This window comes from Drosophila tropicalis, unplaced genomic scaffold (assembly GCF_018151085.1).
Source record: "Drosophila tropicalis isolate 14030-0801.00 unplaced genomic scaffold, ASM1815108v1 contig_593, whole genome shotgun sequence".
Classification (NCBI taxonomy): domain Eukaryota; kingdom Metazoa; phylum Arthropoda; class Insecta; order Diptera; family Drosophilidae; genus Drosophila; species Drosophila tropicalis.
Window position 1 is genome coordinate 5,360,159 of NW_027173070.1, and position 27,199 is coordinate 5,387,357.

Here is a 27,199-nt window from a genome sequence, read left to right on the forward strand (position 1 = left end):
TGGAGAAACATTCTATACTCTCGACTTTGTAAAGTGGGAAACAAAAACAATTAGTTTTACTATGAAGTATCGGTATATGTTAATTTAAAAGATTTCTCAAAATTATGAAGATAATCATCCCAAACATTCTTCGATTTGGGTTTTATAAGTTTTATAAGTTTAGAGTTCATCGTCATAAATATATACTAAACTAGGGATAAGGGAATTAAAAGCCATCTTTGAATATATTTGTTGGTTGCTTTAGTTCTAAGAGTGATAGGAGATACTTTAGAGGAAACCTAAACTCTGTTCCAAGTTAACATGCATTTATTTTTCCGTTTGACTGATAACTTTTGTCCTTTTATTAGACTAAGGTAAGCATAAGACTAATGTCGCCTATAGAAAGAAATTTCGCCTACTTTTTTGATCCAGAAAGTTGAAGTTTCATCTTAGTTTATCTTAGGATTTGCAGACTGGTTTTCTGCCACTTGCCACATCGTTAAATTAGGCCCAAATCTCATTACCTATAGTCTCCATATAAAGACTGCGTTTAATTACTAGACGAAGCATTAAAGTATGTATAGCCTTGTTACTGTTAGGGTATAAGCTACAACTTGGCCAAAAATGTGGCATCTTGCATACGTTTGAGGCGGCGGCAGTCGGAGAAAAGCTGCAGCAAGTGAGTGTATTAAAAGCCAGCAAACATTTTCAAGTTACGTGAGTGCATCGCCTATGTGTGTGTGTGTGTATGTGTACATCTTTTGCATATTTTATGAAACTTGGCAAAGCATTTAACAGACCCTCTCCCTTTCTCCCATACTATGTCTTGCAAATAAACGCGGCAAACTCATTACTAAAATTTATTTTGCACTTAAACAAAATGTTTCTCATTGGAGAAGTTTCATTTCAGCTTCGGTTTAAGCTCTTGGTTTTAGAGGCTCATCAAATGCTGCCAGAATGCTACTGATCATGATCATCGTCCTGTTGATGATAGTGATGCGGCATTGGCAGCAAATGATGAGTTTCTCCAGATATCTTTCCATTTGCCACAGGGAGAACAAAACTTGGGTACTTGTTTTGGAGGCGGGGGCTTCGATTCGGGATAGCCTTTCGCTGTAGCTCTAATGCGTTGCAGCTGGGACAAAGGATTTGGTTTGGCGGGGCATCCCAAATGAAGACATGGTGAACCTTTTTTATGAACAAAGCCACATCGCAGGCAAATGTCTTTGGTAACAGAACGAATTAAATTATTCTTTGCACAGGCTTCTATAGAACCAGCAGAAAGTGTCTCAGAAATGGGCACCTCGACGCCGCAGCGTGGACATTTTTCCCAAGTGCAGGGCTTTTGGTCTTGTTCCAATATTTCACCACACTCTGAGCATTCCTCATCGGATGTGAGACCTCCACGACAAGTTTTTCGCGGAGCATAATAAGAATTTTCGGTGGATCTTAAATTTTGAGGTTTCCGTAGGTGACGGCGCCAGTTGAGCTTAGCTTTCCTGACCTTGAATCCAACCTTGGACACCGCCATCTTGAGGTGTTGCCTATGAAGCCTCTTCCTGTTTTCCAATTCCTTGAGGAAGGGACTCTTTCTGCGAGACTCAAAAAAATTCTTATATTTAGCTAGAACTTCACGTAAATTTGTTGGGGAATAACGTTTCTCGACATCAATTAGACCCGCTGGTCCGAAAACTTTCGCAGAGAACTTTCCTCCTCTGATTGATTGAATACTACTAATTGATTTGACATTATACTGATTGTTTGACAATAGTCGTTGGATTCGCTCCTCATGTTCTAATTGACTTTGAGTTAACTGTAAATCCATTTTGTTCTCTGTTTCACCCTCTTCCCAGAATGACTCCACAGGCTGCCCTGTCTCATCCACATAGGCATCTAATTGAACCAAATCTTCGACACTGGCTGCATTATTCTCTGAGGCAATTTCATCAAACATATGACTCTTTTTCTCTTCGGTCTCATTGGCAACTTTTTCCAACCACGAATTAATTCGGGAACTTTTCAGTTTGGTATCCGAAGTAGCTCGAGGTCGCCCAGTAACCGTGAAAATATCAATGGCGCTGGGTTTCTTTCCCCATGGTTTTATGTGAGGTTTCAACTCCCGATAATGAAGTCCAGCACTAAATTTGGCCTTGTGTGTGATCTTGCCACTTAAACGAACCACCTCCTGTCCACGAATGCTCACAACATCTCCATGATCAATCACATCGGTTACAATTTCATTCAGATATTGCATATATTTATCTTTTAGAATAGACAACATATCCCCGACAGAGAAGCCAGCTGCTTCCATTTCGTCGTGCAAACCATTAAGATTCTTCCACATATGATGTTTCTCCACCACTTTCATGAGAGCTTTACTATCGGGCACGGCCTTCAGTAGACTATTCTGCTCAATGGTCTCTTTGAGAAAGTGTTGTATGGGCTTATATTTCTCCTGACTATTCATTTCGTCTAAATTAAAGATCACTTTGCTGGTCTCACCTGCTATTGTTTCTGAAGAGTGCACCGAATGACCGTCCAATGCAATTCGTTGTGAATGTTTATCTTTGTTGCCTGTTCCGAACTTCACCATTGTTTTGCTCTGTGGACCATCGCCCATGGCTTGATTTTCAAGGTAAGATTCCCAACTTATTAACGTAGAATGGGATGCTTGCCTCCAGGTTCTACCCTTTTCTCGTGCGTTTCCCAATTTTGATATGATTTTCTTAGGTGTTTTTTTAAAGGATACTGATACTTCACTTGATGGCATTTCCAATGTATCCAATTCGCTCTCAAAATCTTTTGGGGTTGGCGGTTTCAAAGAACTTCGATGACTGCCTTTACCTTTCTTGACTAAGAGTGGAACAGCATCTGCTGTTTTTCCTTGACCTGGACGTTTAATTTTGGCCAATCTTGTATTGACTTCCAAATCTTTTAAATACTTGGTTTGCTCTGCATTGAAGCCAAGTTTTTCTGCAGGTTTAATTTTTGATTGCACACTTAATGGATTTTCCAGGCTTAGTTGACTTTTTTCTTCGTATACTGAATCCGACTCTCCAGTAGTCACCTGACCTGAGAATTTAATATCCCTTTTTTTGCAACCAAATAGTCCAAGACTCTTTTTTTCATTTAAAGCTTTACGCCTGATAATTGATTTGATCTTTGAACCTTTTAATTTTTTTGGTTTCAGGAATTTTTCTATTGTGGCTTCACGATCTTGTAATTTACACCGTTTTCTAATTTGATTTTGTTTTGGTTTTTTTAACTTTTTCTTTTTCTTGATTTTATGGGGTTTACCTACTTCGATCGTTCCATCATCAATTAGTAACTTGAATAAATTTTCTATATCTTTAAGACTTGGAGCCCTTTTGACTTTTTTGCCTTTTTTTAGATCTGTATTCATTTCGACTTGTTGAGTTTTGGGTGATCGTTTTCGAGTGGTTTTTTTAGGTTTTCTTTTGGGTTGATCTATCAATTTGTGCTCGTCTAAGCCAGATTGTCTTGGTGTTACCCTCATGGGTAGCCATTTAGATTTTTTCCCCTGCATTTCCATATCCCAGAATAAAGAAAACCCACTAATTCTTGGTTTTTCTTCTGTTTTCTTTACACGATTCCGTGTGCATGTCTTTAACCAATCAAAATCCATTAGGTACTTTCTAATGGCCTCCACTTCCTTTTCCCAGGTGTGCACAGTGCCCTCAATTGCTGTATCCCTCTCTGGCGAATCCATCCAACCTTTCAAAGCTTGTCGTAATTTAGTAAAACATTTATCCACTAATTTTTTGTGATTGGGTTCCAGGCTCAATTTTGTCTTCAGTTGACTCAACCTGCGATCATATTGCTCGTCTTTTTTCTGCTGTTGCTCCAATTGTTGACGTTGCATTTTAAGCAATTTGGTCCATCTTCTTAGCCATCTTTTGTACACTATTAAAATGTCATTTAACGAATGTCTAGCCCGAACACGTTTCAATTTAGCATAATTCTTTTGCTGAGTGTCTATCAGTTGGCGCAACTCTTCCAGCAAATCGGATCGAATTTGGCGTACCTTCCGCCAACGTGCACGGGCCACTAGTTTGTACTTCTTCAAATGACGAGCCTTCTGTTTGATCTGCTTCTTCAGCATCATCAGCTGGGTATAGCGGTGCAACAATGGTATTTGCATATTACGAATGGAGACAATTTCAATGTAAAAAATCAAAATTTTATTTAAAATAATATTTTAGAATTTCAGAAAATTTTATAGGCTACTAGATCAATAAGACCATTAATAGTTGATGCGATTTTTGATGTCTTTCAAATATTTTAAATTACAAATTTTAAAGCAGGGTACGGAGGTTTATCATCAAGTTCTAATAGAAACAAAACTACTTATTTATCGTACTGATAGTCTTCTAATACAAGCTTAAATTGGGAGGATAAAGCGCCAAAGATCAACGATCAAAAGATTACGGTGTGCACATTTGGTTAAAATGTTCAGATTGACTCTGATAAAGTTTTAAAGCCAAAAATTAGTTTGATATAATACTTAGCCCCTTAATACTTAAAGATAAATAAAATATGTTCATAGCGATTTATAATAATAAAGAAAGCCTCTAATATTAGCCAATATAAACAGGTTTAGCCCAGCATAAAAAAAATCATGTAAAATACAATAATTTACCCGATTGATTGATTATATGTATTTGTGAATACAAAAGAAAACAACAAAGAGAACAAAACCATCTGCCCCTCACTGCAATGCGTCATCAGATTCATTCTTTCAGTACGAAGGGGACTTTCAGAAGCGGGGACTTTCGTTATCAGTTGATGCTAGGTAAATCACCTGGACAGAACGGGTATTCACTTCCCACGAAGCCAGTGATAAGGCTTGTAAATCACAACTGAAATTCAAAACGCCAGCTTATTTGGTATATAAAGAGCCGCAAACAGACTATCAGCATCCACAGTCAACCTACAGACATCAATCTAATCGAGTCTTAACAACAACAACAACAACAACAACAAAAACCACAACAAAATGAGTAACGCAAAACTTGTTTCGCTTTTTATGGTCAGCTTGGCCGTTCTAGTGGCTTATGCTGCGGCCATGCCTCAGCGAGTTCACGCTCAACACTTGGTTTACTATCCACCACCACCGCCACCGAATAGCTATCAGCCAATACGAGTACGTCGTCAGGTTTTGGGTGGTTCTCTAAGCTCTAATCCCGCTGGAGGAGCCGATGCTCGTGTGGATTTGACCAAGGCTATTGGCACCCCACAACATAATGTGATTGGACAGGTGTTTGCTGCTGGCAATACCCACACTGGAGGACCACAGCCAGCCACTCCTGTGACCAGTGGTGCCACTCTGGCTTACAATAAGTAAGTTGTAAAAGATTAGAATACAAATTGTTCAACCATTAACCATCTCTTCCTGCTTTAGTCATGGCCATGGTTTGGATTTGACCAAGACACATACACCTGGCGTTCGTGATAGCTTCCAGCAGTCTGCCCATGCGAATCTCTTCAACAATGGAGTGCACAATTTAGATGCCAAGGCCTTTGCCTCACAGAATCAACTGGCCAATGGCTTCAAATTTGAACGCAACGGAGCCGGATTGGACTATAACCACATTAATGGTCATGGAGCACACATAACTCATAGCAATATTCCTGGTTTTGGCAAGCAATTGGAATTGGGTGGCAACGCAAGATTATGGGAATCTATGGATAGAAATACAAAACTTGATCTTAGTGGCACTGCCTCAAAATGGACAAGCGGCCCATTCCAGGGCAAAACCGATCTGGGTGCCAATTTGGGTCTATCGCATTACTTTGGTTAAATCGAAAGCTACATAAAACAATTTTTCTTATAACTAATAAGTGAAAATGTAAATACAATAAAATTATACATATAACAAAAAGGTAAACTAAGCATTTTTTGAGTCCTTTATTAATCATTCTCTTCTGAAGAAGATTAAAAAATCAATTAAGAAATGTTTAATAATTAAAATTCTTTATAGAAAAGAAACACAACGAATCTCCTTTAAACTTTTCAAGGCAGGAGACCAGCTGATTTCCTGATGGTCATAGGTATACACTTCTTTTAGTTTTCCTGTTGATTTAATTGCTTTACTATTAAGCATTTACTTGCTTACTTATTTAGTGAGTAAAACATTTAACCCGCATCCTTTTTGAAAGGGTTTCTTCGATTTAGACATTCTCTTAAGCAATTTGTTTCTTCTTCTGAATGTTCTTAGTTTTCGAACCAGGTGGAAAAGTCAATATTGTGGTTGTTTGTTGGAAAATATTAACTAAACTGTCTCTCTGGCCTGGGGTAAACCTCAACTATTTGCATACAATTTGTAGGAAAATGGAAAATAATCAAAGCAATGTTCAGCTAGCCATGAGGAACAAGCACAAGCACAGATGTGGAGAAGAGAGAAGGCATACAATACATATAATGCGAAGGATTCTGTTGAAACGAAGCTAAAGATGGAAGGATGTGTCCGGTTATAGCCAGCTACTTAGCAAACATCAACACCTGTTAAGGGTTACACTCGAGAACAAAGCTGTAAATTGGCCTGGTGGTAAGTGAATCCACCCAGCTGAGAAGAGGCAACCAACTAACCACCAGGAAGCCAACAACAACAGCAACATCTAATCAATTTCAACAAAAGCCAGAGAAATGGAGAGTGGAGAACTGAGAAGGTGCAGGCGAGATTTTGCTGACCGCAGGCAATGCCAAATGGTTACCGACCATGACTATGGCAAAATGTGCAGCAGCAGCCAACATAAAGAACAGAAACGAACGCAAATGAACGAAGATGAAAGATGGAAGGACGTAAAGGGAGGGCGGAGAGTTTACGGGAATGAAATGAAATGGTTGGGATTTTAACTTCATTATGAGATTTGTATAATTGTTAACCAATTTACCGTTACGTTTTGCATGCCACAAGCCACAGAAACGGCAACAGCAGCAACATCAAGCTTGCTTGATATATTGTCCAAATTATAATGCCCCGGAAATGTTATTAATTCCAAATGCTACTCAATTTGTGCACTAATTACATTGTCCTTGTTGTTGCTGTTGTTGTGGCTGTTCTTGTTGCCTCAAGCCAGGCATTTATTCACATTGAGCTGATGTCTGCTCTGTTCCAAATATTTCGTTTTTATAATTCACCATTTCACCTGTCATTTATGCAGGTATGTGTGTGTGTGTGTGTTCGGATAAGTGTGTATGTATGCGTTCATTATTCTAAATACGCTTGGCACAAGGATTTCATAGATTTCATCTGCATTCAAGCCGAAGCACACAAATTTATGTTAAACCAAATATGCATGAATGAAAATATAGAAAATCTCACATTTCATCTCTGCATAAAAATACCCTGTAAACAAAAACAGCTAAAAATCTATATCCATTCTTGCGAACGCCATGAAATAACCAACTGCTTTCCATTTTCAGTCCCGGGTCTCTAAATCCCGTTCCACTTTTCTCTGTATGCACTTTCAGAATATGTATGCTTCAGGGATTTTTAAAATATTTCATTAAGTATGAACATAATTCCCTTAAGAAATAGTCAAAATTTCTAGGGCATAAACGAAACTATGTTTTATCTTTGGTTTGTAGAAATGTATTTCACTTTCAAATGGCTGTTAACCATGTCGAACGATCTCCCTATCCCACTCTACGACTACATACATATGTATGTATATGTACATATACCCGCCACATTTTGCCACTTCCGGCATATATTAGCCTAATTACAAAATATATATAAAACACATATTTGCCATTGTTTTATGGCCCCAAAAACCATAAAATGCGAAATTCAAATTCAGTGACTCGTTTGCTTATCTCTATCTCTCTCTTTCTCTGATTGTCTGTATGTGTGTTGGTGTGTGTATTTGTGGCTAAAGTGGCACATTTTGGTTTTCGGTTTCTGTTTCCGTTGACCTTTAATTATTTCAAAAACCACTTTCGCTTATTGAAAAACGAAAAATAAAACAAAATAAAAAATAACAACCGATATGATGCAACCAGGGCAAAAAAAAGGAGAAAAAAAGAAATATATCCAAACACACGACGAGGACGAATGTTTATTGATCCGGCGGGCGCGAGATGCTTTTAAGATGCTCACATAAAAATAATAATGATGCAAAGGTGTGGCGAACACAGAGAACTCCACAAGAAGTGGAGGTGGTTTCGGTGGTGGTGGTTTAGGCAGCTGTACATAGAAATAAATATTTATATGGGCGCCATCTATAAATTGAAAGCCAATGGCAAAAAAAAGGGTTGCACACTCACACACGACAGGTGAGACGACTACGACGGCTACGTCTTAGCTGGCAGTAGTCAGGAGTTAGGTGTGGGTGTGGGTGTGGGGAAGCCAGGACTTATGAGCTTTGGTGCACACATTTGGACTTGGACATTTTTACGATGTGATTTCACATAACCGCAACAGACATGGCAGACAACAACTACACACTTTGGTGATAAACTTGGAAACTGCTGCAAGAACACAAGAATTTATTACACTCCAGCGGCAGCGGTTGCTCCCTTCCTGCCCACTTCCACTGCCCTCCTCCTCAGTCACTTACTCTCTCTAGCCTTAACGCCAAGTCCCCCAAGTTTGCCAATTCTAATAAGCAAAAATAAGCAGTTGAGCTACGCTAATATCCTGAATAAAACACAAGAAAAGGCAAAAGAATATAAGTGTCACAAGAGGGAGAGGAAAATAGGCGGAGATGTAGAAAGAGTTGACATCATTTTGTTTGTGCTATAATGACATATATTTTGCCCTTGATCATGCATGACCAAGTCATTAATTTTATATCCAAAAAGAAAAACCCTTTTTTGCTTATGCCCATGTCAGCAGAAAGAAAGGAGGACACGCAAGGATGTGAATGTGGATATGGATATGGATGAGGATATGTCTGTGGATATGGATATGGTTATGCTCCTTACTGTCGCACTTGAGTTGATTTAATTCAATTCATGGACGACAGACAATGATGGCGTCAATTGCCTCATGTTTATCATTGTGACAGTTTCTCTCCCAATCTCTCTCTCTCTGTCTGTCTCAATCTCGTTTGGCAATGTTACAGCAAAACAGCAGACTGCGAATGGGAGGTGGACCGTGGTTGGATTTGGAAGCGGAAATTGTGGAAATTGTATGTAAGCGGCATTAGTTTGGCAATTGTGCAAGTAGTAGACTACAAATTGAGCACATTATTTCGAGAAAACCCCTTTTTGGCCTGTCTCTCTAGCTTGCACAGAGAACAAAAGCGGAAAATGGCCCAAATTCAGTGGCAAGAAAATCTTTATCCATTTTCAGCTTGGAAGTATGCAACCAAAATGAGTAATAGTAGACTTCTTTAAGAAAAATCGAATATGAACTGTTTTGAATTATATAATAATGGTTTTAATTTATTTAGTTTCAAATATTTTCTTTATTAGTCCTTTTGTTCAGATCAGCCAATTTCGATTATAATCATGCTAATCGATTTGTACAAGAAGAATTTTGTTTTTTCTAACAAGTCAAGGTTTCTAAATGAAACTTTGTGATCTTCTGACCGCGATGGTCTAGACTCGACTTTCCGAACATTCATTTATACAAGAAATAAGTGTGTAAAAATGATTTGGCCCTTAAAATTTGGTTTGGGTAGGATAAAATCCAGATAATGCTGTATGAAATTTGTGCTTTTTCTCAGTGTGCCATTTGCCCTTTAACACATTTAAGACACACACACACACACACAAACACACATAAAGAAAGAGAATTTTCTTTTTTTTTTTTTTTTTCTTTAGCTGACCCTGTGCCAATTAAGTGCGGTGGTTGCTTTGGGGTTAGTTGGGAGTTGAATTCGGACCACCCTAGAGTGCAATTTAGGGCAGGTTTTCAATTACACATTATGGCTGCAGTAAAAAGTTGTCGCTCTTCCTCTCTTCCTCTCGCTCTCTCTCTCTATTTCAATGTGACTTGCCCTTAGCCGAAATTGGATTTGGTTCTTCAAGTCGGTTTGCTTGCACTTACCCCCTTTGGTATACATACTGACACCCTCCCTCCTCTTTCTGGTCGACTATGCCTCTTCGAGTCGTTGACTTTTATGAACTTATAAACAAGAGAGAGGCAACCCTTTTTGGCCTGTTGCTGTTGCCACAGTCACTGCGACAGCCACAGCCTTATTATGTGGATTATTAGAGGGATTTTCCATGCTGCTGCTGCTGTTACTGTAGCTGCCTTGAACAAATTCATGTGCTCCAAACAGCTCCTCCATGTGTGAGTGTCTTTTCTTCTGCGTTGTTTTTTTTCTTTTTCGTGCGGTGAGCATCAATGACATAAATAAAAAGATTTCCAAAGGATTTGCCTGCGGGACACCACATACACAGAGTCGAAGGGAAGTGGTAAGGCGCGGATGGTGGGTGTGGATTGAGAGGCAAAGGTGCCGTCAAAATGGCAAGTCGTAAAAATCTTGCCATGTTTTACTTGTGGGTGACGCTAAAAGCTACCAGCAACGAGCCAAGTCAATGTTGATTTTGGGCATTGCCAGAAATTGATAAACAGCAGCAACAACAACAACAATACGACGACATCAGCTAATCGCAAATACCACAAATAGCTATAGTTAGAGCAGCAACAACAACAAGTAAACAAAACAACTTTGTTGTACATCTTGTCTGAATCAGTTTGCTCGACTGATAAGCTAATTTGCAATTCCATTCCAACGTAAACAATGACGTGTACTGGACTTTCACTTTGTCTCGCGTGTTTACTTTAATTGATTTGTGTGGCCGAACAAACTAAATGATCGATCAAGAGTCACCCTAGGAGCAATAAATAATGGGACTTAAATATTTTTTTGGTGATAAACCAATCTATTTGGGAATTGCAAATATATCTAACAAATAAATTCAAACGATTTTAGTGATCGACAAAATATTGGATAAAAAACTCACAAATTAATGTTATTGTTTTTCAAATACGGTCATAAAGGGTAGAATTTTTGAAAAATATGGAATCTTAATAAGCATATAACACAAAACGTTCCAGCCCAACAAAGCATAAGTACAGCACCGAAAAAGGATGCTTCACTTATGACGCTTTAATTTTAGTAATTAAACAAAATTTATTAAAAAAATTGAAAGAACTATCTTTCCATACTGACTAAGTAAACAAAGTTGGGGTTTCTCAAAGAATTTAGTAAGCCTTATATTAGAGAGCATCCTTGTTCAGATTTGCCCACTAACAATTTTACTGAATGAAATGTGGAAACGATTACGAAATCTTAAGTATGTGACAAAGTTAAAGCTTTAAAAGGACTTAATTCCTAAATTTAGATGACATTTGATTCCCAAAAGTTATTCTTTTCATCATTTTGTTCCTTATACATCTTAAACTGATGTAAAATTAAAATTATTCATTCTTTCTCTAAAACATTTTATTCATAATTTCAAACTAAAAGCAAGTTTTAAAGGACCTCTAAAAATAAGTTTGAACAAAAGATTTTGGATTATAGGACTTTTATTTGTCATTTAAAACTTAAACTAAATCTCGAGGATGTTAAGCGTATCCTCCTTAGATCTTTCTTGTAAAAATATAAACTTTTATTGAGGATTTTTGATTATTTTCCGGCAGTTTGAGATCTTTGCAGTATTCGCCAACGCGAATAGACTATATCCCAGTCCAGGAAACCGCCAACAATGTGTCGAACATTCTGTTCGGTATCGGCATAGCCCGTGCGACCATGCACAAGACGCAAATTATTGAATGTGAGAACATCTCCTGGTTTGGTCTTGAATTCGTAGGCCTGCTCGTGGGCAAGGCGAACGAATAATGCCATGGCCTCATACCAGGGACGCACTTGTTCGGGATGGACATTAAAGTGACTGTCGCGTTGGGGAATGCTGTGATTGATACGCACATAACGGCCATCGGCATCAAGACTGTGAAAAAATGTAATGGAATGAGAGAGTTGTCTTTGTATTAAAGTGTGTCCTGCTCACTTGATGACCGGAGACCGCCAAATGTTGTGGAATTCAAGCTGATTGTCGCTTCCAATGTCTGCCCAGTCTACAAGAGTTTCGGTAAGTATACGAAATTGTTCAGGATATTGTTGCTTTAAAATATCCGCCACATGATAGGCATCTGTAAGAAGATTCCTACCACCAGGCGAATCCGATTGTTCCAGAGTGTGGAGGAGAGTCACTCCCGGTTTATACTCAAAATAGGGCATATCGGTATGCAGGGGCAAAGGCGCAGCTAAATAGGCATAATTACTGGCCCCGGGTTGGGCCCTCACCGAGAACTCCTCACCGTAAGTTGTGCGTCGCATGAAACCTACACGATTACATAGATGTCGCACCACGTCAAACTCCAGAGGCGCCTCTTTAATCAGGGCCATGCCATAAACTGCCAATTGATAAAGCCACTGCTGCAGTTCATCATTTTTTGAGATCAGATCCTGATAGAGAAATTCCTTTTGAATCAATGCGAATTCCTTGCCACTCCAATGCCTTGGCTCTGGACGATAAAAGTTCTGCAAGTAATGCATACGATTTGGCAGAGAGAAATCCCTTTCCCTTAACCAATAAAATGGGTATTCAGAACGATGACCATCATTCCATTCAATGTAGACTATCTCCCGCCTTTGATCAATGTTCAAATGGTAAACTCGAATCCTTTTCGTATCCAAATGCTGCCACAGCTGAGGCAGACGACTGCGGGTCTGATGCAGATAACATTCCGAACAGAGACAATTGTCACGCAGCCAAATGTCAGGAAATTGCATAGGCAAACCCAATTGATTTGATTCATCGGGCACAAGGATCAACGGCAAAGATTCCTGCTCGTAGTGATATTCCTCTTCTTTACCTTGTTGCTGCTGTAGCAGTTGAAACATTTTGTGTATTTTTTAAGTTAGACAACCAGCAGCTAGCTCTTTCATTTGCTGAATGATGAGTTGAGGGGGACCTAAGCCCACGATTTCAATTTGGAATTCATTCACTATACAAAATCAGCCCACTTTAAGTCCGGGAACCGATAACTGCTCGCCTGATGCTGCTGCTATTGATGCTGCTGCTGCGGCGGTTGCTGACGCTTCTGTTGCTGCCGCTTCTGTTGCTGCTTCTGTTTGTACGGGTTTTGAGCTGACATGAAACGATATTTACCCGTATACGGGCCGGATTTGGGGCGACATAATTCGAAAATGATTTGGAGAATGAAGTTGTCTCTAATGACATCTTAGCTCACTTCACAGAGTGTGATAAGCTTACATGACGTATATGCTAAGCGAAACTCAATTAAAGGCAACTGCATTATTTCACTTTCAACTGGAAAAAAAAGAATTGAGGGTATTTTCTATTAACGCTCGTTTAATACTCCCACAATTAGGATCACATATTATGATCTTAAAAGCTTCTAGTAAAAGCTTTTGGTGAGCTTATTCACAGTGTGTCAAACGCCAATTAATCTGCCTCGAACTTTTATGTCTATTTAAATGCTGATGTTTTAGCAATGTAGTTTAGCTTATTAAGTTTACCTTTCTGTTTTAGTTTCGAAATTTAATTAATTTCAAAAAAGTGTAATTAATAAGGGAAAGAAATATGTATAAACAAGTATTGTCGGAAAGAAACGACTGTTTCAATAATAAAACTAGTTGAGAATTATAACTGAAGGCAAGAATAGAAGGTATGTTAACAAATTCTTACAACTTGACTATTAAACATACATCAAATTACTACAATTTGTTTTTCTTTTACAGGCAAATCCGACCCTGTAGCTGAGCACTTATCAATTCTGATATAATGCCAGTGCAGCAGTTTTTTTTTTCTTTCCGTCTCTGTCCCTCCTTGTTGCCCGTTTTATGCATATAAAATTAAAAATGCAAAATTAATTTTTTTGCCAACGTTTGCCATTTTTGCATAATTGTTTGTCATCAGCTAGCAGCTAGCTGGGCTCTTTGTCCTCCACCGCCTGCAACTCTCTCTCTCCTAGTGATTTGTTCTTCTCCTGTTGCTGCAGTTGCTTCCGTTTTTTTTTCCTCTCTGGGCCCATAGAAAATGCTGTCAATCATTGTTAGATCGAATGCTGATTGGAATGTATGTATGTACATATATGGATATATCATCTCTGCCGCCTGACAAGACAAGAAGAAATACTGAACAATGCAACAAAAAACACAATATTCAACGGCAACATCATCGGGAACAACAGCACCAAACAGCGATTTTTAATTATCACTTTCGTATTTTGTTTCAGCTTCAGCTGGCTTTTTACACGCCTCAAACAATGGGAATTCACAAGCCCTAAAAGCTCAACAAGATACCTCCAAAGTAAGGGTATACACAAAGTCCAAATAGAAAGCATCAAGAATCAATCAACAATATTGAAAAGACATAATAAATAGATTCACATGGCAAGGCTTAAAAAAAAAAAAAGACTCTGATTGGAAAACCTCTAGGAAAAAGAGTAAAAAAAGAGTATTCCAATTTCGTTATTTTTCTTTTACTAAGATCTATGCATTTCACTTTATTATTTTCAATTAAAAACATTTTCGCAGCCCATTCACAATTCTGGATTCACATTCAGAATGCTTCATTGTGAGATGCCCAGAGTGAGAGAGAGAGATGTAATAAGGTGTAAATGAAAATGCATTCAAGTGACAGTTTTTACCCACTCTCTGTCTGCCTACCTGCTGATACAGCATCGGCAGCAGCAGCACTTAACAATAATATAAACACAAATACACAAATGCAACAATAGTAGCAAATAAACAATGTGACAAATATCGAGAGACACCAGAAGAGAGACACTGAGAAACAGAAGGTAAAGGGGAACATGATGATTTGCTCCTAAAAGGTTTCTCCCTAGTAAAAAGTAAAACAGTTTTCTCTTATCCATGATATTGAAAATTTGTAAATAAATAATCGCAACCACAATTAAATAAATTAAAGTTGCAACCGCATTGACTAAACCACAAAGCAGTGGAATAAAAAATGTATTTTTCAATAAGAAATTTTAGCAATATGAAACAAAACAAAACAAAATGTTCAGATGTTCTTGTTATGTTTGTCGGTTTTTATTCGTCTTTTAATTATGGTTTTGGTGTATCAGAGATTCTTGAGATTCGTTTAACAAATAATATTCTACATACTTTTAAAAAATTTAAAATTTATTAGGGTATCATGTTGGTTGTCAAACAATGGGAATCTAATGTTTGTGGGTTCTTTGTTGGGGCGGTGGCTGGACCGAAGAAGGTCATCATCATCTGGAGTATTGCCACTCCTTTGAGACCTTCACAATTCCATCCAATTAGTGAACAACTTGGCTAATGTTACGATTCACGATTTGGATGCTGATGCTGGTTCTCGTTTTCAATTCCGCTCATTGTGAGACGCATAATTAGGCGCTTGCGACTCTACGCCATTGTTGGAGACACTTGAAATAAGCCCAAATTGGCTAGCTGTTAGCCACACCCACCAACCCAAAGAACCAACCACGCCGGCAACACTCCAAATCTAGTTCTCTTCCTTCTCAAAGCGCGTAAATTGCCTCGAAAAATATGAAGAAGAAAAAAAAAAAAAAAAAAAAATAGGAGAAAACAAACAACAACGACAAGAAGGACGAAATAAGTAGTAGGCAGATTTGGGCACTATGGGACACATAAATAAATATATGCCCACAAAATCCGTAAATATGATTAAGTGCCAAATTTATTTACAGCTCCCTGGTTGCCTTTAAAAAGTCGCATTCGTATTCGCAACCAGCCGGGGCACCTGCCGGAAGCCGAGTGGCAGCCGCGAGGCTTAGTGCCGCTACTTTAACCACTTCTTTACCATTGCTCCCCTTGCGCGTCCTGTTAAGTTCTGCTTGGGCGTCGGCCAACTCGATTACAATTACGTGCGCTAATTGCACTTTAAACGCGTCCGAGCTTGTCACAGCAGCAGCATTTCATTCCATTCGCCCCTTTTTGAATGGTCGCTCGCCTCGAACTTCGCACTCCGCCCCTTTTTTTTTCTTTTCCATTCTGTTTTCTGTTCGCCCGCCCGCACATTTTCTGCTATTTTTCATATATTTTTTCCTACCATTTCCTTTTGGCAGCCAGCAGCAACTTACAACTACATAAATTTGCAAACATGATGTCCTTGCTATGGCAGCGCATTATATTCCCTTCGCTGGTGCACTGCCACATCCACATCTACATCCACTTACACGGGCTGCCAGGGCTAAGGCTACTTCTGTAACCTCACCTGCTGCTGCTGCTGCCCACATCTGTTGTATTGTGGTAGCAGGCAAGTCATCGTCATCGTCCTTGCAGTTGTCCGTAATTCAAAGTGACGCTAAATTTAGTTTAATATACACAAAATCCCCATAAGGTACCATGGATTAGAAAGCTCAAATGTACTGCAGAAAAAATTCAGTAATCTAAATCATGTAAGTGCGCAACAAAGGATTAGCTGATTTCAAATCATAGCGAAGTTATTAAATTGAATGTTTGTTTGTTTTTTTTAATTTAAGCAATAAAGTGAATACAATTTCAATTCGATCAAACTCTGTAGCTTTTCAGAACAAATTCCTTCTATGTATAATAATTTTCCAATAGAAAGAAAACATCTTTATGATCGATCCATTATTTAATTAGTCTCAAGATCTAACTAACTTCATCTATCAAGAAGTCAGTTGTTCTATCTTAACAATGATACTTTCAAGGGCCATTTAAATTGATTTTGAACCATTGTCATAGCAGGACCCTTGCATCAACTCTTAGTTGGCAAAGTGGCCCTTGTGAGGTGTGTGTGTGGGGTAACCAAGGCGTAAGACCATGATGTCTGTTTTGCCCGCACACCTTTCACCTACGTTGAGGTCTATGATGGCTGCTGGCTGCCAGCCTGTTGGTTCTTTTGCTCATTTACACCTTTTATTACGTATGCATGCGTCGAGGACGAGAGCAAAAGTTTGTAAAGTTTAGTTTGCCATTAACGTGGCCATAAGCACTGGGCCCAGTCACATTGCTACCACACTGCTTATGCTTGGCTATTCATATGCAAAAGAGAGCAAGAAGACCCACTCGCACACACACGAGGTGTGCTTTAGGAGTTGAACAGAAAGTAAAGAAACTTTTGCACATAGCAAATCAAAGCTCAATGCAATGTAACTTTACTAAGCGTGGGTATGTGTATTTGTGTGTGTCTAGCATGTGTATGTGTATGTCCTGTCAAAACCCAAGTTCAGTTTGGCATTTCTTCTTGCTTCTTTGCCTTGCGGGCAAAAGTTTTTTAATGTGAAAAGTGCAGAAAGAAAGTGCAACCCTCATGCATGGAGAGCATGTCATTTAGCTGCCCCGCCGCTGCCCGCCCCTCTTCACTTTATCTGTGTCCCCTTTTGCTTCTTCTTCAACTTCTTCACCCTGTTTATGTCACTGCATTTTAATTTACTGCATACCTTGAGGCTCGCATGCCAAGTGGCAAAGTCCAATGTACGGCTGAGGCTGACTTGTTGCCTCCACTGAGACAGATTCACCCCCGCGCTATCCGCCAACTCGTCCTGACATCTTGTGGCGTTACGTTTTACATTTTACTGCAAATTAAAGGATTTTCTTTCGCCTTTTTTTTTTTTTTTTTTTTGTATTTCGAGTTGACAACTTAAGATACTTAGGCATAAAAAGCCTGTCATACATGTCTCTCCCTCTCTCTCTGTCTCTGTCTATCTGCTTGCATCTTTGTTTCTCCGGGTTCCCAATTCCTACTGCTACTGCTCCATACTTCTGGTCCTCAACTCATCTCATGTGTGCAAAGAGAATTAAGTGCATGCTGCGCTTTGTTGAGAATCACTCGAAACAAAGCCATGAGTTGCTGCGGGCAGGCGCAACCCTCTAAAGTTACCGCCCCAACCAACCAATTCTCCGCCATCACCCCCTCAACTCCCTCTCCCAGTAAGGGTCGGCGGCTTTGGGTTCGAGTTCAGCCCCTTCTGCATCCTCTCATTTACCATTTTCTTGGTTTTATTTGTTGCCATTGCCAACACCTTTTCGCCTGCGTCCATTTTATTATTTGTCTTGATTATTATTTTCCATTTGTGCAAAATTAAAATACAACAACAATAAAAGGAAAGAAGAAAAGAAGCGGCATACAATAAAAGAATGGAGGGGAAAAACCAAACGGCAGCAGAGAAAAAAATGCAAGCTTTATTCAACCGCAAAATACAACAACAGCAACGGCAAGTGAGATGATAGTAGGGAGTGAGGGTTTTGGGTGGGAATAATGTGGAAACTGAAAACTTTTCATCAAAAATCAGCCAACGGCTAAACTGGACATGGAACAGGCACAATCTCAGTGAAATGCCGCCGCTCAGGCCTCGTCCCCTGTCCGAGGCAGATAGAAAGGGACGATGGCAAAGATGGAAGGATGATGAGGGGAGACAACTGCAAGGAAAACTCACTCTGACAGCTTGCCATGAAAAGCTCGCTTTGGTGTGACAAATCAAAGACTAACATAGCCAGCCGGGGACCCAGGGATCGGACCAGTTTCGGTTCCCTTTCTCCCCCACCACGCCTCTTTATTATCCGCTTTGGTTAGACAGAAAACACAAAACGCACGCTTCAATGGCACAATGTGGTAGAGTGGAAGGGTAGGGAAAGAAGAGAGTAGACATCACGGGGAATGGAAATATGTTGATACCAAAAGAGAGACACTGACAGCTTCAGCGGTTAGTTAATGCCAAAGTTAGGCATAAATAAAAATATTTAAATGCATGATTATCAAAAATAAACATAAGTAAAACACAAATGTTTAAAGAGTAAATAATATGTCAATTTGATTACTGTATATTTATATTATACAAAAACTTAACTCTAAATGCGAACTAATATACGATTTACGAAAGTAATATCTTAGCTATTAACCCATATAATAAATCTAAACTCTGAAATGTATACATACATATGTATGTAGTTTGCTTTAAAAGAAATATAATAATATAGGAAAAATAGGCATGTAATGAAATTAAATGATATAATATAATATCCATAATATCATAATATCATCAATTCATCAATGCACAGACAATGACGTAGGCTAGTTGAGCAGAGCCGATTTATATTGACTGTGATTGTGTTCTATTTATTCGATCTGATTGAAATTTTGTGATCTGATGTTTTATATCCAAAACTATCATAATAGTGAATATCATAGGAATACTCCAATATCTTAAGGTATTTTTCTTAAATAGTTATATGATTTAGTGACAATTTTCATACTTTATCTCTCCGGTATCTCAAATATCATCCCGATAGCTCTTAAGATGGCAGCGTGAAGTTGATTTGCACAGACGGACGGATGGACGGACAGACGGTCATTGCTATATGAACTCAGCTTCTCAAGCTGATCATGAATATATTATGACGATTGATTTTTAAACCTTTTAAGCGATTGCAGGCTTAATAAGATTTAAACAAAACGATATCCCAGAAATTTAACATTTATTTTTTTTAAATTTAAGTAAGAAAATAAAATTCTCAACAGCTAGTGCTATGTATAATTGAGATAATTTCCAGGCATGATAAGGCAAAAATAATGGATTCAATGAATCGTGGCGTTATAGGAATAAGAAATAAAGTGGGAAAACCACAAAATGTAAGCCATTCTTCTGTATGTATATACACTTTATGTTTTTGATAAGCATATATGTATATATATATAAAGGTATATAGGAACAATGCTATAAATAAACAAGATTAACAAACCACAACGGCATAAAGGAAAGTTAATAAAAGCATGATTAAATGTTGACTTTTATTTAATGTTTGAACACTTTGAAACTGTAAGCTATTTATGACTGTCTTTATTGTATGTATTTATCTCTAGAAGTGTATGGTTATATTATATGTACAATAATTTTACACAGTGCAATCTAAATGACTGGAATATTTCCAATGATTTTCTCAGCTATTTCACGTGATTTAAAAATAAACACATTCAAATGAAAAGTTATCTTATTATTTTCAGTAAAATCATTATTTCTCACACTGCATCCAACACGCTTTGATATATCACCTTTGTGTTTTCCTTTGCCAATGTTACCCATTGTTATTTGCTTTTCATTTAAGTCTATGTTGCCCCCCTTAACGTTTCTCCTCCTCCTACGACGACGATAACTAGAACATCTATGTTGATCCTCAGGATAGGGAGTCATAGTCATGCCAATTTCATATCGATATGTTGTGAGATCCTCGCCGCTTTCTATGACAGTTTCCTTATTAAAGATCAATTCACTAGCGTCGGTCAGGCGGCCAATATGGTCAAAGGTACATTTGCTTCCATAAGACTTATAATCCATAAGATAATGCACTTTATATTTGGCTCCATAATCGAATAACTTGCAATCATATAGATACGTATCGCGATGATTGAGGAATTCTACTGAAATGGCTGCTCGCGTATTATTGGTTGCTATTACAACATTATCCCAGGTTAAGGCTCGCCTGTTTGTTGATCGCACATTATTCAATAGCAAAAGTATTTTATCTTCTGAATCCCTGGATAATACTTTGACTTTGAAATTGGATCCAGTGAATTCCTTAGTTTTTGAACCAGCAAAAGATGTTTGTTCTATTTCGGAAACGTCGACGTAATAGATTTTTTTGTTCAATGATTTCGTGTTATAAACATAATGCTCAATGGCCAAAACGTTCTCTTGACGTAACGGTGCAGTCAATGCTGTTGAATAGGTTTCTATTTGTTTAAATTCTGGTATTTTTTCAAGTTCTGCGTATTTATCTCTGGCAAGCCAACTGGTTCTATTTTCATTGTTCTTAATATTGAACAATGGTTTATCGGGTAGCTTCAAGGGGATCTTAAGGTTTGGACAATTGAGCGGCTTAGTGATCCAATAGCGTAAATCACTTAAAGAGGCACGCATATTAACTTGAACTAGCCAACTTTCCAAGAGCCATTCAATTTCCACATCTGTTCGATTCTGGATAAATCTATTTTTTAATGTAATCGTCGAATTGGCTGATAAAATATTTTGAAATGAAGTTTGTGCTTCATCGATTCTCGGAACTTCGAAACCTTCTTTATTGATGAAATATAAATCGGCACATTTTTCATTTTTATAATGCTCAGGCAATGATTTCATCACTTCAGCACGCACTGTATCCAATTTGGCAGCGTTTTGTAATGTAATAGTTATTATTTGTTCATCATCAGTGATTTGAATGGTTATTGGTGCATTTTGATTCTTGCTAAACACTTTATTGCATTCTTCTTGATTGACTAATCTCCGACGTTCATTTCTTTGCTCAAGAATAAATCCATCGTCTAGAAAATAGTCCGAGGATGAAAGATTTAAAACACGACGAGCTTTTTCATATGAAACAGCTTCCGAATTAAAAGTATTATATACATATCTGCCATCTACTTCAAAGCAAATCGATACCGATGACTGAGCTCCATCAATTAATACAGCAACAAAAAACTGTGTTATAACTAATATTGAAGACGTTAATTTCATTGCTGAAACCTCAAGAGCTGCATCCGGTCCCAACAAAATGAAGACTTTTAATGTCGAAACCAATTAAATTGCATTTACTTATTACCATTCTGCCCCGTCTGTGACTTAAGAGAGATTAAGTCCCATCCTGTTGTTGTTTTTGCGTATATGTGAATGAGATAGATTAAGAGTGAATTCTCAGAATTATGCGATAAGCCAATAAATATGAAAATACAAATTTTTGCTTTATAGGAACGGAACGTTTCAGTATCATCCATACAAGCGACTTAGCTGGATGTCTTTTGTCTAAACTCTAGTAAAATGAAGTTTACAATATTTTGTATTATTTTGCTAAGTTCCAAGCTATTTTCACAAAGTAAGTATTTTCATATGTTTATTGTTAATTATTCATATTTATTTTTACAAATAAGTTTCAATTAATGCTTATCATTTGTTTTAGATGATGTGGCCGCTCGACCTCTAAGAAATTGTTCACTTATAAAGTCTGAAAACTTTATGCTCTCCGTTCATGATTTGAGCCATGGCAAAAAATCGGCTGTTTTTTTGAATATCGCAGACGTAGAGAATAAAACTGTGGACCAATTTTTGCATTATCTTAGCGATGAGAAAAAGTTATCATTGAGTTTACATACCGCTTCCATCAATGACGGTGGCAATACCTATTCTGCTGTTCTTTTAGAGACGCCTTTGTGTGAAGTAATTGATGTGACGAATAATGAAGATCCAAGTAGCGTTCAATATACTTTTTACGTGGGCACTTCCTATACGTCGGATCAAAATCTCACCAGGAGATTCATGAAAGGACTCATTTACGACGATTGTACAAAGCTTTTCAAATTGGGTAGCTGGTCTCCAATCAAATTCGCTGACAGCTATCAACCAGAGCAAAATGATCCCTCACCAAGCATTTCTTTTGATAAACGAGTTGTAGAAGTAACGCACTCCTCAACGTCCAAATCCCAACAAGAATATAGTTTTTCCGCTGAAATTTCTGCATTCATCGTTTCTGGAAGCGCGCAATACTCCAATCAACAAAGTTCTGCATCGGAATCGAAGTCTAAAACTCGATATGGTCTTGTATCGCTTCTAAGCCAGAAAACAGAACTCTTGATTAATGAGGATCAAATCGAAGTAAAACGAGGGTTTCTAAACAAACTCTATAAGGCTGCCGACAAAGCGAAAACGCGTTCCAATATAGAACGCGCAGAAAAAGTCATCAAGATATTAAACGAATATGGTTGGTACATAACGAATCGCTTCATTCTTGGCGGACGATTAGACATCACTACACTCTTAACCGAAAATAGCAGCTCAAAGGAAAGCAGTCGGCTTAGAAGTATGGAAGTAAAACTCCAAGCCAAATGGAATTTATTCAGTGGTGGTGTAAGTGGATCGTCTAAATCAAGCTCTAGTAATCGAGATAGCAACTCAGAATTCGCTGAAAGTGAATCTATAACTTCCACAGTGGATGGAGCATTAGATGTTCAGACTTTCAAAGAGAACATCGACGACCAAACAAAATGGCGAGTCATCTCCTTGCAAAACATTATTCCGACCTGTAAATTTGTCTTGAAGGCTGATGCTCATTTGATGGGTGAAATTAGGAGTTTAATTATCACCTATGGAAACCTTCCACGAATTGCTAAGTTACAACCAAGCATAAATATGGTGCAATATGTCAACGAGTTGTGGTCTGACTATGTTCAACAATTTTAAATCAATAAAATCTTGATATGCACCTGTTAAAAAAAAAAAATATTAAAGAACCGTTTTTTTTATTTATCTTTGAAGTTTAAATCTTATCATAAAAAGGAGTTAAATTTCATTAAGTATGAGAAGAAATAATAGGAAATTACTGAAATGCCAATAAAAATGACGATTTATGAATTTTTTTGAATATTTCTTGTTCTGTTAGTTTAAGAAAGTCTAAACACAACAGAGAAAATCATATCTTTAAAATGCAAAAAACAAAAAAAAACCTCTTTAAGTTATAATTTTACGCTTCTTTAGTTCAAATTTGGTGCCAAACTATAGAGTTCCATTAGTTTCATATGCTTCAATAGACTATTAAGTTAAATTGTTTATTATTCCAAGCAGGTGTTGCTTTTTCTCTCATGTAATTTACATTATGACAATAAACTCGTGTGGAATAAGAGGAAATAAAAAGTGAAACTTGAATTGCAATTTTGATAATTGCTACAGTGCCACAACCGAACCTCACATGTGTGTGTGTGTGTTTACCACCTTCAGTAAGCTCGTTCAGAGTCATTTTTTGAGCTTTGCTTGACAATTTTATGAACTTAATAGACTAAACATTTTGTTTTTTGGGGGTTGGCATATGTAACCCTTTTTTTGGATAAGGCTTTTGGCCTCATTAGACCAAGAAATAAAACTCGAGTTTTTATAACCTTACTCCCTCTAACCCGTGTGCAGATCGTAAACAGAATTGAAATTGCCAGCCTTCACTTCCCGCTTTATGCCAGTAAGTTGGTGTCTGTCCGCTGACTGTTTAATAGTTAACGAGCTAAACTTGCCGCCTTTTGTGTGATATCCCAAAATGACACCCATCAACCACTCTCCAGAGAAACACACAGAAAGAGAGAGAGAGAGAGATAGAGAGATAGAGAGAGAGCTAAGTGGGGGAACACGGGTAAACTAACCCTTTCACTCACAGCTGACCATTGTGTCATCTGTTGGTTAGTCTTGGGTTCTATTGTTGCAAATTTTCTTTTATGCGTTTTGAAGAGGTTGTAAAAAGTAGCATCGACCGGAAATTACAAATGTCCATATAATGTCAATACATTGAGCAGATTAGTGGTTGTCATGTGGGTCGTTAGACGTTACAAGCTGAGGGAGGGGAACCAAAATGGGAGGACGGTTAAGTTCTGTGTTAGATATGGTATGGCGTTTGGTTTTGGTATGGAATATTTAAAGGCTGACCGTTATTTGCTTTAAACAAACAACTGCCAAATGCCGGAAGTCATTTGCATGCAAAGAGCAGTTTCCCTCTAACATTCTACAACTGTACTCCCTTTACTATATCATTGTATGCGTGGGTATGTGTGTGTCTGTGTGTTTAGTTGGATTTGCCGATTTGTGGTCCTGCAAATGCATTAAATGCCTGCGTAAACAGTGTGCAAGTTGGGTAATCCCCGCCTGGTCTAGTTCACAGAGTTGACATAGACCATAGAGAGGGATACGCCCTCCTTTATGTCCTTTCTCTCTCTCTCTATGTGTGTGTGTGTGTGTGTTTGGTATGTTTTGGCATTTTGTGTTAATTTCATGCCTCTGCTGTCTATGTCTATGACTCTCTACTGCTCTCGTTCTCTCTCTCTCTTTCTCTTCTCTCTGAATTATGTTTTTGATTTTAGTTGACAATGAGCGGGCACAAATTTATTGTCTACAACTGCACAAAATCGAAGCGTTGACAACAACTGCATTATGGGCGTTTTGCCAAGTGCCAACTGCCACAAGGCGTGGCCCTGACAGTTACACACACACACACACACACAAACGTACACACAACATCACAACAGAGGCAAACGGCAACACCAACGCCTAAACGTATGCAACACGCATTTGTTCCCTGCTCTTCTTCCCAAAATCCAGAGCAGAGATAGACCCCGAGATAAAGAGATGGAAAAAAGGCAAATTTGATATGAACAAAGCCTCTGGGGGGCTGAACGTTTTGCTGTAGTTTCTGTCGTTTCAGTTGCTCGGTCAGTCAGGCGTTCGGTTGAAGTTTTTAATTGAAAATTTGCTACTATTTATGACTCGCATGGGAATTCTCGTTGAACAACCTCGCAGAACACAAAACACAGTCGACAAAACTGTATCGAACATACAATTTATAGTGTATAGAATGTGAAAACATTAAGCTGCGCTTCATAATCGTGGGACATTTTGTGATATATCTCTTTAGATCTGAAAGGTCATGTGGTATACCTTCCTTAATATATACATTTGTAAGTCCTTAGTAGTAATTTATATTTATATTAGGAAGTCGTCTCATCATACAATAGTCAAAAGTCTAGGATTAAAGATGTTTCATAAACAACTTGATTAATTTAATTACTTTATTGCTTTTTTACAAGCAATACAATTATAAAACGCAACTTATTATTGATGTAGCTATTAGGCAATATGTCGATGCAAAACATTAATAATCACTTAATATATTTGGCAAAATCTAATTGAAAACGACCAAGGGTAAGCACACATTCAATTTTGATTTGGATAATGACAACTTAGTTTCGAGAGTCAGTTCAGTTGTTTTTGTATATTTCGCTATTTTTTTTAATGTTTTAGCTCTTACTTTTGCTGGCACTTTTACATGTCTAGCAAATTAGTAACTGGCCCATTAAGCGACTTTATTTGTGTGCGGTGCATAAAATGGAAGACGACATCATAAACTTGTGGCAGGATCATACAGCCTCCACCCCCCACAATGATGCTGCCTTGCCAAAGGGGTAAATTCTAGGTGAGAGACAGTGAACGGGAAATGGGAGAGGAAATGCAGTGTCCCGGAGTCTCGTCTCCAATTCAGTTCCAGTTGGTAGTATTTTCTTTTTTCTTTTTGTTTTTGGCATGCAGTCAAGATGCGGCTCCATTGGCAGGGAGCTGGCCATAAACGTGTTTTTACAGCTGCCCTGGCAACAGATGGCAGGCAATTCGGAGTGGGGAGACATCGGCAGATGTCCATGAAGCAGCACAAGCAGCAGCAGCATGTTGTTTGTCGATATTTGCACGCCACATGACAGACCAAATGTCCTGGCAACGTTGTTGTTTGCCCAGCTAAGCGCCAGGGATTGGCTACCCAGGTAACCAGAGGGGAACCGTAAAAGGGGTAAAAGGTAAAGGCAGAGATAGCTGGCTTGCAGGTGTGATTTTATGCAATTTGCTTTCATATTAAATGAGTGGACCCAGGCACACCCTCCCACACACACACACACACACACATATCTACAGAGAGTCATACAGAGGAGACATAAAGAACTTTCATTCATTTGCTGCCTTGGAAACTGAATCTCAGAGCCTGCGCCCCTATATCCTGGTAAAAACTGTGTGAAACTGTATGAGTGAATGGGTGGGTAGTCATATGGGTGGCAAACTGTGACTAGGACTACAAGTCCTACTACTCGTCCAAGGGGGTAAGGGGCAAAGTAACTGTGCAAACGTTGCAGCTGCAAATCCGCAATCAGACAAAGCAAATAATTTTGCAAAAATAAATATGAGGGATTATTGTGCAGGCGGCAGCTGAAAAGTATGCTATAATAAAATGCAGCTAAGTCGTTGTCGTCGTCGTCGTCGTATTCGACCAGAACGATTCGTCCTGACTGACGATATTAAATTTCAAGTGCATGTGTTAAGCCTCCTCCCCCCTCTTATGCCACCGAATGTCGTTCTGCCATTGAAACCTTGTCCTTGCTGCATCAGCGAAAAAAAATGAGAAGGATAGATAGGCTAATGGGTGGAAGGGAGGGTCGGGCTGACATCTCGTCCTCCAATAACCGACGACGACATTCATTTGAATGCATTTGCCACTTGAGAGATTAGCCTTACCTTGCTCATGCCCTCATACCACTTTCCATTCACTGTGTTTGCATTTCATAAATTTACTTTTGTCATGTTTTTTTTTTTTTTTTTGTTGCCCATTGTCTATTTCTTGGGTATCTTCCCCCCTCCCTATCTCTCTCCCACCCTCACCATGACCATTTCTGCCATTC

The 27,199-nt window shown here is 38.4% G+C and overlaps 4 protein-coding genes across 4 annotated transcripts; 2 read left to right on the top strand and 2 right to left on the bottom strand.

Annotated features, from left to right (window-relative positions):
- Window positions 1-826: 826 nt before the first annotated feature.
- Window positions 827-4,210, bottom strand: LOC137576714 (uncharacterized). Its single transcript, XM_068289966.1, has one exon. It carries the CDS (start codon window positions 4,139-4,141, stop codon window positions 953-955), a length of 3,189 nt encoding a protein of 1,062 aa, XP_068146067.1. The 5' UTR covers window positions 4,142-4,210; the 3' UTR covers window positions 827-952.
- A 720-nt stretch (window positions 4,211-4,930) lies between these two features.
- On the top strand, window positions 4,931-5,888 carry AttC (Attacin-C). Its single transcript, XM_068289901.1, has 2 exons — window positions 4,931-5,340; window positions 5,402-5,888. Exons 1-2 carry the CDS (start codon window positions 4,997-4,999, stop codon window positions 5,799-5,801), a joined length of 744 nt encoding a protein of 247 aa, XP_068146002.1. The 5' UTR covers window positions 4,931-4,996; the 3' UTR covers window positions 5,802-5,888.
- A 5,580-nt stretch (window positions 5,889-11,468) lies between these two features.
- On the bottom strand, window positions 11,469-12,947 carry LOC137577675 (gamma-butyrobetaine dioxygenase). The gene is made up of 2 exons (XM_068291213.1): window positions 11,969-12,947; window positions 11,469-11,908 (listed from the first exon to the last, which is right to left on the bottom strand). The coding sequence occupies exons 1-2, from the start codon at window positions 12,862-12,864 to the stop codon at window positions 11,587-11,589; spliced, it is 1,218 nt and encodes a 405-aa protein (XP_068147314.1). The 5' UTR covers window positions 12,865-12,947; the 3' UTR covers window positions 11,469-11,586.
- An 8,786-nt stretch (window positions 12,948-21,733) lies between these two features.
- LOC137577133 (uncharacterized) lies at window positions 21,734-23,234 on the top strand. Its single transcript, XM_068290525.1, has 2 exons — window positions 21,734-21,828; window positions 21,913-23,234. Exons 1-2 carry the CDS (start codon window positions 21,774-21,776, stop codon window positions 23,187-23,189), a joined length of 1,332 nt encoding a protein of 443 aa, XP_068146626.1. The 5' UTR covers window positions 21,734-21,773; the 3' UTR covers window positions 23,190-23,234.
- Window positions 23,235-27,199: the final 3,965 nt, after the last annotated feature.